The 11,637-nt window shown below is 35.1% G+C and overlaps 1 protein-coding gene across 1 annotated transcript; it reads right to left on the bottom strand.

The window, feature by feature from the left end:
- Nucleotides 1-8,048: 8,048 nt before the first annotated feature.
- LOC139848143 (uncharacterized) lies at nt 8,049-9,097 on the bottom strand. The gene has a single exon (XM_071837876.1). It carries the CDS (start codon nt 8,990-8,992, stop codon nt 8,267-8,269), a length of 726 nt encoding a protein of 241 aa, XP_071693977.1. The 5' UTR covers nt 8,993-9,097; the 3' UTR covers nt 8,049-8,266.
- Nucleotides 9,098-11,637: the final 2,540 nt, after the last annotated feature.

Raw genomic sequence — 11,637 nt, 5'->3', positions numbered from 1 at the left:
AATATAAATATCATGTACTCCGTATTTTATAATAATTATTAATATTAAATTAATATTATATTAGTATTTTCAAAGATTAAAACTCTCTTTAACTAATTTTATTACTTCATGGGTTAATGACAGTTTTTTTTTTTTTTTTTTTTTAGGAAAAATGCAGGGGGTCTATTATTCTAATTTTTCCTTTATTCTATCTATTTATTTATTTATTTTAACTTTCACATACAATCACAAAAAACAATATGATCAATCAAGTTAGTCGAAAAGATTTCGACCCAATTTGCAAAGAGACGATTATTCGAGTGAATAATTGCCAAATAAGCTTATAATCGTCATTTTCATATAGGTAAAAATCAACTTTTGAGATACATCTGAAATCATTCAACCAATGAGTTAATAGCTCAATAGTAAAGGTTGCCTTAAAATTGTTAGCCACCATGTGGCAACCCTTACCAAAATGCACATGTTCGCGTCTCACTCGTAGGCTCGTAGCATACAACCGCTTACAAAGGGGCACATGTTCGCGTCGCACTCAAAGATGGGGGTATTTAGTGGATGCAGTTTAAATGTATGCGGCTCTTACGAGGTAAGTTTAGTGGATTTAGGGGGGGGGGGGGATATTTCGGTCTTTGGAAACGAATTGAATTAGTAGGTTGCACGCTTAAAATGATCATGGGCACTATATATAGCTCATTTGATGCATCTACTCGATATAATACTATAAGACGAACGAAACCAAGCTCAACGAATAGAATACTGTAAGACAAGCCAAACCAAGCTCAACGAATAGAATACTATAAGACAAGCCAAACCAAGCTCGTATCAGCTCAACGCATATTTCGAACTCAAACATGAACTAAATAAAAGCTCAAGTAGATCGACCTTGAATTAACAGTTAAAATAGTCGCTAGTCGGTCAAGAGCTTGAACAGGCTAATTTGCCCAGTCGGAGACTAATCGGATGTCGCCAAGTCAGAGACTAATCAAATGTCGGCCAACTTTGATTGTATTTAAACAATAAATACAGCTTAGAACTATGAAACCCGAGTATGAACGACTAAACTAATTGTTTAACTTTTCTAAATAAATTGGCAAAGCTGATAAGTAGTTGAGAAGTCGGACTACCTGAAAATCTCAACCAATAGGGAACAAGTCATGGGACCTTTACAACCATGCGAGTTCAAACTTTAGATAGGAACTAGACTAGTTTGAAACTCAATGCAAGTAATGATAAGTAGCGTGGTAGTCAGTGTAGTGACCCGAACTTTTCCATGTTTATATATATTTTAAATGAAATTGTTATTTACATGATTTAGTGTTTCCAACATGTTAAGCAATCAAACTTGTTAAGACTTAATTAATTGAAATAGGTTTCATATAGACAATTGACCACCCAAGTTGACCGGTGATTCACGAACGTTAAAACTTGTAAAAACTATATGATGACATATATATGGATATATATATAGTTAACATGATATTATGATAAGTAAACATATCATTAAGTATATTAACAATGAACTACATATGTAAAAACAAGACTAATAACTTAATGATTTTGAAACGAGACATATATGTAACGATTATCGTTGTAACGACATTTAATGTATATATATCATATTATGTAACACCCGTTTTCAGTTACGAGTTATTTCGAACGACATTCGAAATACGAGGCATGTAAGTGTATATTTGGATCCCAAATAAAGTTGGAGTTGATGTTCTAAAACCTTACCATTGGATAGTAAATCGCATTACGTTTCCAACGATATTTGATTCGTCAAAAACGGAGTTACGGTTTGAAAGTTACGACCAAAACAAGTTCAGTTTCAGACTCAGTTCATTGGGACTCCGTCCAGACTTTAGGACGCCGTCCAACAATGAAGGTCAGGACGCCGTCCAAGCTTTTTGGACGCTGTCCAAAGTGCCTGACAGGCCAGCAGCTGTATTTTAAAGGTTTTAAAAGAGGGTATTTGAGTCTTTTCACTTGGGGGTCGGTTTTGAGCCATTAAAACTGATCCACTCTCATTCTTATCCCCATTTCACCATCTCAAACACTCTCATCAAACCCTAGTGAGAGAGAGAGGTTCTAGCAAGAGAGAGTTGGGGATTTGGAGAAGAAGAAGTGTGATTCGGGTTGGGTCTCAAGAGTTAAAGTTGTTCACCTCGTTCACGGCTACGTGGTGGTAGTGTTGGTAAGCTCTAAATCCGAATTTCTTTGTTAAGATTATTGTTTGAGTTAAAGTTTGTGCTAGTTAGAGTTATAACCCATTTATTGTGAAGTTTGGGAGTTTTGGGGAAGATTCATGTATGTAAACCCGAATTGGTGACTTAGGGTTTCAATTGATGGAATTGTTAGTTTGGACCTTGCATGTGTTAGTTAAACCTTAGAACACTTGTGTTGACTTGATTTTTGGGTGTAAACCCTAATCTAGGTCAAAATGGGTCGAATGGGTATTTTGGGTCAAGTAAGCTTGATTCGGTGTCAAACTAAGTTATGGGTCAAGATTTGATGAACCAAGTATATAAATGTTTGATTCAAGTGTTAAATGGTATTTTGGAAAGTTAGTCACTAGCCGTTAGTGATTAAAGATGTTTTTGGGACTTATGTCAAAATGGGCGGTTTGTGGTGATAGGTGTAAACCCTTGGTTAAGGGTGTTGAAGTCGAATTCTCTCGTAGAGAATGTATGTTGATTGTTTGTATATCTATATGCGTATTATAGGTAAAAGGTTTGCTCGGTTGCTTTTGGAGGCGATTTACGTTTGTAACTTGTGCGGGCAATTCAAGGTGAGTGGAATAATTATATGTGTAGGCATATAATGTATCTATTTGTTGTAGCGTGAAATGTGTAGTGTCGAGGTGCTAAGACACCATGTTTCACGTGAAGAGTGTAGCATCGAGGTGTTAAGATGCCACTCGGGTGTAGCATCGAGGTGTTAAGATGCCACCTAGGAGTGTAGTGTCGAGGTGTTAAGACACCACTCCGTAAAATAATGAGTGTTGCATCGAGGTGTTAAGATGCCACTCGGGGTGATGTGCTGAGGTGTTAAGGTGCCACCCTAGGGGTTAGTGGTGCGAGGTGTTAAGTGTCCTAACGGATGTTATGAACACCGATGGCGTTTTCGCGAGCGTCGTTCCCTTGTACTATTGGTTAACCATGGTTATTTGTGTTGTAGCGTAAGCATATTATATTTGTTCATATTATATATGCTTTTGTTATGCTAGCTTGATTATTGGAGGTTATAGCTTGTAATTGTGATGATAAGCTAATTGTGTTGCTAGCATGTATGCGGTATATGAGTAAGTGTTTGCAAGTAGGTATATTATATATGTATGTGTATAATTATTGCATTCACTAAGCCTCGGCTTACCCCTCTCGTTGTTTACCTTTTTACAGGTATTGTGTTATTGATGCTAGCTAGTTGTTAGACTAGACGTGCAGGAGCGGTTAGGCTTGATGGGGTAGCTTTCGGATAATTGGACGCGGATGGGGGTTTTAGTAGTCCCCGGGATTATGCTCTTGGTATCGGGTTGGGTTGTAGAATTCTAATCCGTCTAAAGAGATAAATGGGTTGAAACTGCTACTTTATTTGTAAAACGGGTCATTGTGAGCCCGGGGTTGTAAAACTTGTTTTTAGGGTGGCAATATCTTAGTTTTACTTAATATGTCATATTGTGAAAATGGTTTCGTTGAAAAGTGTCGGGGAGCGAGTTTTTCGCTCGCGTGTAAACAAAAACTGATCAGTACTTTTTAGTTCATTGGGACGCCGTCCCAAATCCTTGGACGCCGTCCCAGTTGTAAAGGCTGGACGCCGTCCCGATTTCTGGACGCCGTCCAGATGGGCAGTCACAGAAATTTTTTTTTTTGTGTCGTGTTTTTGGTAAATCAATGTTGGGTTGTTACATATTAAGAGATATTCATACATCATAATATCATGATAATATAATAATTTAAAATCTCATTTGATATTATAAACATTGGGTTAACAACATTTAACAAGATCGTTAACCTAAAGGTTTCAAAACAACACTTACATGTAACGACTAACGATGACTTAACGACTCAGTTAAAATGTATATACATGTAGTGTTTTAATATGTATTCATACACTTTTGAAAGACTTCAAGACACTTATCAAAATACTTCTACTTAACAAAAATGCTTACAATTACATCCTCGTTCAGTTTCATCAACAATTCTACTCGTATGCACCCGTATTCGTACTCGTACAATACACAGCTTTTAGATGTATGTACTATTGGTATATACACTCCAATGATCAGCTCTTAGCAGCCCATGTGAGTCGTCTAACACATGTGGGAACCATCATTTGGCAACTAGCATGAAATATCTCATAAAATTACAAAAATATGAGTAATCATTCATGACTTATTTACATGAAAACAAAATTACATATCCTTTATATCTAATCCATACACCAACGACCAAAAACACCTACAAACACTTTCATTCTTCAATTTTCTTCATCTAATTGATCTCTCTCAAGTTCTATCTTCAAGTTCTAAGTGTTCTTCATAAATTCTACAAGTTCTAGTTTCATAAAATCAAGAATACTTCCAAGTTTGCTAGCTTACTTCCAATCTTGTAGAGTGATCATCCAACCTCAAGAAATCTTTATTATTTACAGTAAGATATCTTTCTAATACAAGGTAATACTCATATTCAAACTTTGATTCAATTTCTATAACTATAACAATCTCATTTCGAGTGGAAATCTTACTTGAACTTGTTTTCGTGTCATGATTCCGCTTCAAGAACTTTCAAGCCATCCAAGGATCCTTTGAAGCTAGATCCATTTTTCTCATTTCCAGTAGCTTTATCCAGAAAACTTGAGGTAGTAATGATGTTCATAACATCATTCGATTCATACATATAAAGTTATCTTATTCGAAGGTTTAAACTTGTAATCACTAGAACATAGTTTAGTTAATTCTAAACTTGTTCGCAAACAAAAGTTAATCCTTCTAACTTGACTTTTAAAATCAACTAAACACATGTTCTATATCTATATGATATGCTAACTTAATGATTTAAAACCTGGAAACACGAAGAACACTGTAAAACCGGACATACGCCGTCGTAGTAACACCGCGGGCTGTTTTGGGTTAGTTAATTAAAAACTATGATAAACTTTGATTTAAAAGTTGTTCTTCTGGGAAAATGATTTTTCTTATGAACATGAAACTATATCCAAAAATCAAGGTTAAACTCAAAGTGGAAGTATGTTTTCTAAAATGGTCATCTAGACGTCGTTCTTTCGACTGAAATGACTACCTTTACAAAAACGACTTGTAACTTATATTTCCGACTATAAACCTATACTTTTTCTATTTAGATTCATAAAATAGAGTTCAATATGAAACCATAGCAATTTGATTCGCTCAAAACGGATTTAAAATGAAGAAGTTATGGGTAAAACAAGATTGGATAATTTTTCTTGTTGTAACAACGTGAAAATTGGTAACAAATCTATATTAATCATATCCTTGCTAACTTATATTGTATTATACATGTATTCTAATATATTATGTAATCTTGGGATACCATAGACACGTATGTAAATGTTTTGACATATCATATCGACCCTTGTGTATATATTATTTGGAACAACCATAGACACTCTATATGCAGTAATGTGGGAGTTAGCTATACAGGGTTGAGGTTGATTCCAAAAATATATATACTTTGAGTTGTGATCTAGCCTGAGACGTGTATACACTGGGTCGTGGATTGATTCAAGATAATATATATCGATTTATTTCTGTACATCTAACTGTGGACAACTAGTTGTAGGTTACTAACGAGGACAGCTGACTTAATAAACTTAAAACATCAAAATGTATTAAAAGTGTTGTAAATATATTTTGAACATACTTTGATATATATGTACATATTTGTTATAGGTTCGTGAATCGACCAGTGGCCAAGTCTTACTTCCCGACGAAGTAAAAATCTGTGAAAGTGAGTTATAGTCCCACTTTTAAAATCTAATATTTTGGGATAAGAATACATGCAGTTTTATAAATGTTTTACGAAATAGACACAAGTAATTGAAACTACATTATATGGGTGAATGATCGAAGCCGAATATGCCCCTTTTGCTTGGTAGCCTAAGAATTAGTAAACCGATCTACTAATTGACGCGAATCCTAAAGATAGATCTATTGGGCCTAACGAACCCCATTCAAAGTACCGGATGCTTTAGTACTTCGAATTCGTTTTTATCATGTCCGAAGGATTTCCCGTAATGATAGGGGATATTCTTATATGCATCTTGTTAATGTCGGTTACCAGGTGTTCACCATATGAATGAATTTTATCTCTATGTATGGGATGTATATTGAAATATGAAATCTTGTGGTCTATTATTATGATTTGATAATATATAGGTTAAACCTATAACTCACCAACATTTTTGTTGACGTTTTAAGCATGTTTATTCTCGGACGATTATTAAGAGCTTCCGCTGTTGCATACTAAAATAAGGACAAGATTTGGAGTCCATGCTTGTATGATATTTTGTAAAAACTGCATTCAAGAAACTTATTTCGTTGTAACATATTTGTATTGTAAACCATTATGTAATGGTCGTGTGTAAATAGGATATTTTAGATTATTATTATTTGATAATCTACGTAAAGCTTTTTAAACCTTTATTGATGAAATAAAGGTTATGGTTTGTTTTAAAATGAATGCAGTCTTTGAAAAACGTCTCATATAGAGGTCAAAACCTCGCAACTAAATCAATTAATATGAAACGTTTTTAATCAATAAGAACGGGACATTTCAGTCAGCCCCTAAGTACAGCAACAACAATTTAACATGGATCAAAATTAATCCATGAAAGTTGAAAGCTTGCTTTCTAATCTCTAGCAACCAGTAAAGACTTCTAAATGTTTCAAGGTAGCCAGACGATTGATCCTAAGTTACATAATATCCAGCAAGAATAAGCCAATGTTTAAGCTTTAACAAACTCCAACAAAACCAAGGATAGCAATCAGTAACTGGACATTAGACCCATAGCAAATAAAGCTCAACTATTAGCAAATTTGGTAACACTTGAAATATACGACAAAGCAAAAAATTAGCTAAGCAACATGCAAAATACTTATCATCAAAGAACATCAAATACTTGCTCACCATTACCAAACCGGACCACACCATCCAGTAAGACTTCTTTGGTCTGGTCTGGTTTGATATATCTTGAAACCATAAACTTCGGTTTGGTTTGAGATTTAGTCAAAATCGGACCGAACCGGACCGTGAACACCCCTACAAATAAGCAAAAGCTAATTTCAATAAAATTCCACTGCCTGCCTTCCTCATATGCAAAGTCAAAAACTGCCATGTCCATCTATGTTAAATGGTCACTTAAGGATCAACTACTGCAAAGTCTAGTGTTCGTGCAGTCTAGTGTCTGATTCAATGTCTCCTAAAAACATATGAATTGATAACGAAAGAACAACTTTAATTACTGAATTAAAAAATAATAAATATATATTTAGGTGGAAAGCAAAATAGGCCCCTAGGCCCTTACACTCGGATAAAGGCAAACCATCATTGATAAAAAAAAAATAGCCACCACTAGAAGTAACAAAAATCTAAACCACAAATCATCACCCAAAGGTTGGTCAAGATCAGAACTATTATCGCAGCCACAAATGAAAAGTCGTTAAACAACACAATCATCATCAAAGATTGAACATTTCATCAAGTTTCACTTACAACGTATAGTCATCATACAGCACACCAGATGAGCACCAACAGTTAAACTTAATCATACATTAAATGCACTTCAAACAAAATTGCATTTAACAAAGCAAACCACCACCAAAAGGATCATATTTTCAACAAATAATCCATCAAACCGTGCAACAATATTAATCGACAACAAATTACGAGTAGTTAACAATGTTATAAGACATGAGTAACAATAAACCACATTGATATAACATAACCACCATTCGTTATAGAGCATAATAATATAAAAAATATAATAAAGCTTATCGAATTTTCATAAAACAAAACTGAGACTAATAAACAGCCCCTAAATATATTCATTCATAACATAGCAACATAAAGACCATCACAATTGAACAATGTTCCTTCTTATGTAAAGGCCAATTAAGCAAACAAACAAAAAACTAAAAAAACTAAACAAATAATCCAAATGTACCCCAATAGATCATCATCCATCATCAAACTTGCCCTGAGGATCACACATTTGTTAGTTTAGTTTTATTTAATCACGAATTCTCTGGACATTCTCTAGCAAAATGTCCAGGCTGTCGACAATAGTAACATAACCCACCACCAGACCGATTACCACCACTGCCGCCGCCGCCGCCAGACCTGCCGCCGCCACCACGTCCACCACCACCGCCGCTGCCATCAGTACAATCCTTAGCAATATGCCCTACCTCACCACACGCATAACATTCCCTATCTCTGCCGCCACCATTGCCACCATCACCTCTATTGCATTCCCTTGCCAAATGGCCAGACGCACCACAGTTAAAACAACCACCGCCGCCGCCGCCTCTAACATTAACAGCGGGGCTGCTACAGTCCCGAGATAAATGTCCAACACCACCACAATTATAACACTCCTTTTGACTAACGCCGCCAGACCTAAAACCGCCGCCGTTACTATTATATCCGCCGCCGTTACGGAAGCCGTATCCATCACCGGCGCCACCACGACGGCCACCGTAACTAGCGTCACGATTACGACTTCTTTCAATTTTAGATCCGTCTAAAGCAATAACATTAACAGCTTGTTGTTGACGGTCGTTTTTATCAACAATTGAAAACTTAACTTTCTGACCTTCGCGAAGACTGCGATAACCATCCGATTGGATCTCGGATTGATGAACAAAGAGATCATCACCGCCTTCATCTGATTTGATGAATCCATAACCCTTGGCGTCGTTAAATCGAATTACAACACCAGTAGATGCCGCTTCCGCCATTGATGAACGCTAAGAAGAAAGAAAGAAGGTAATGAGGGGTTTGTAGAGTTTGCGAATGAACCCTAATAGATAGATATCGGCGCTATTGATATTTTGGTTCTACTATTCTTTACTTATATCGGCTAAAAGAAATATAAATAAAGAAACAATATATTCGATCAAAATAAGATAACAATATATTCCGTATTTGTAATTGATTATACTCCTATATAGTTATAATTATAATATTATTACAAATTATAAATTATAATTATAATATAAGATACTACATATAATATAAAAAATTATAATTAAATTATCAATTATATAATTATATATGATATGATATCTATGTATACATCCATCAATATATTTATATATTCTATTTCTATACATATATATAAGCCAAAAAATATATTTGTGCTTTATAATTATCAAACCGTTGTAACACTACACCTCACTAAAGCTTTTGATAGCATTAATTGAAAGTTCTTGATGAGTACTATGAAAAGTATGGGTTTGGCTAAAAATGGTTAAAATGGATAGACGAGAGCCTTAAATCAGCTTCCGTCTTTATATTGGTTAAAGGGTCGCCCACTAATGAGTTCAAGCTCGAGAAAGGCATACGCCAAGGAGACCCTCTATTTCCTTTACTATTCTTAATCACCGGAGAATGGTTAAATCTCTTTGTAAAAACTGCCATCAATGAGGAACTTTTTAAAGGGGTCGAGATCGGTAAAGACAAGATTACTCTTTTACACTTACAACGCGGACAACACTATCTTTTTAGGTGAATGAAGTAAAGGCGATCTAAGGAATATAATGAATTTGTTTAAGTGCTTTGAAGATGCTTCGGGACTTAAAATAAACATCTCCAAAAGTAGTTTGTATGGCATTGGAGTTTCAAGCACGGACATTGCTAATATGGCCCTTAGCATTTGTTGTAAGGAAGGCTCTTTTCCTCTTACTTATTTAGGCCTTCCCGTCAGTGCTAGAATGAATAAGGCCAAAGAGTGGGATCCGGTGATTAAAAAAATTAAAAACAAATTTTCGGAGTGGAAGGCAAGATCGTTGTCATTTGGGGGCGTTTAACTCTTATCAAGTCGGTTTTAAGTAGTTTGCTATTGTACTATTTTTTTTCTCTTTCGTGCTCCCCTAGGTGTCCTCAACTTGCTCGAAGGTACGCATCGTAAATTCTTTTGGGGGGATGGGTGAGGATTCAAAAATGTCATGGGTCAAGTGGGAGTCGATCTTTTTATCTTATGATCGGGGGGTTTGAACATTGGTACCCTAAGAGCCAAAAACTGGGCGTTGATAGGGAAATGGTGGTGGAGGTTTCAGACCGAAAAAGACGCTTTTTGGGTTAAAATCATAAAACGCGTCACGGGAGGGACGCAGGTTGGGAGTTTCGAACATCCAGCCTTCTTATCATTCTGTTTGGAAATCGATAATAGGAATAGATAAAGACATGTCTAAATACAATGTAAATTTCAATGCCTATTTTCTAAAAGTCATTGGTGAAGGAAAGGATTCTCTATTTTAGGATTACTTATGGGTTGGGGATTGTTGCCTCAAAGAAAAGTTTGCAAGTACAGGTTGGAGTCCAAACCATCTGCATGTGTGTTCGAGAGGGTTAATAAAACAGGGGTCCAGTTGACATTTAGTTGGAGTTGGTCACGTGATCCTTCTAGAAGAGTTAGAGGTGAACTCGTGGAGCTGTTGGCTACCATTTTAGATGACAACATCATAAGTCTGGGGGATGATCGTTGGACATGGTGTCTAGACAACAAAAACGGCTTCAAAACCAAAAAGCTAGCGGCTAAATTAGATTGCGACATTCTGGGCGAAAATGGAAATGACAGTGCTACTATGAGAAATAACCTACTACCTCAATCACTCAGTATATTTGTTTGGAGGGTCAAGAAAAAAAGAATACTGGTTAGGGTCGAGTTGGACAAAGGGGAATTGATCTCGATACGGTACGTTGTCCTTTTTACGATGACACACTTGACGTGACGACTCGGAAATTTCCGACCAAATTTAAACTTAATCTTTATATGATTTCGACACGATAAGCAAAATCTGAAATGTTGAGTCTCAAAATTTTTGGAATTATGTTCATATAATCAATTACCCTTTGACTACTCCCGACGATTCACGAACAACTATTTGTAATTAGAGATGTACATATTTAATTATATAAATATATTAATTTAAAAAGTTATATGATTCCATTATGAGAATTTACTATGTAAAATAAAATAAAATATGATATTATAATTATTATTATTTAAAACATAACTATATATAAATAAGGTATATTAAAAATAAATATTAAATGATTGTAATACTTGTTAGACATTTCGATTATTATTTAGAGAAGTTTAATTCAAACTTATGTGATTTTAAAATAAACGGTGATCCGAAAATGAGTTATATAAATTATAGGCTTATTAAAAATGTATTTATGAGCTAATTGTTAAATTTGAACATTTTTCATATTTTACCTGGAATCGAGCGGGGACAGTGATATAAATTTTATTTAGTAGTTAATAACCAAATTTTATACCATAATGACTGATATAAATAAAAGTAATTATTATAAAAATATGAAATTTTTCTGAAGACTTTCTATACGTCACTGAGTGAACAACGGGGCACGATAT

The sequence above is a fragment of the Rutidosis leptorrhynchoides genome, chromosome 5 (assembly GCF_046630445.1).
Source record: "Rutidosis leptorrhynchoides isolate AG116_Rl617_1_P2 chromosome 5, CSIRO_AGI_Rlap_v1, whole genome shotgun sequence".
Classification (NCBI taxonomy): domain Eukaryota; kingdom Viridiplantae; phylum Streptophyta; class Magnoliopsida; order Asterales; family Asteraceae; genus Rutidosis; species Rutidosis leptorrhynchoides.
This window is presented reverse-complemented; position numbering and strand designations above follow the sequence as displayed.

What these genes read in the sequence shown, in the direction of transcription:
- LOC139848143 (XM_071837876.1), bottom strand. Translation starts at nt 8,992, where the DNA reads ATGGCGGAAGCGGCATCTACTGGTGTTGTAATTCGATTTAACGACGCC.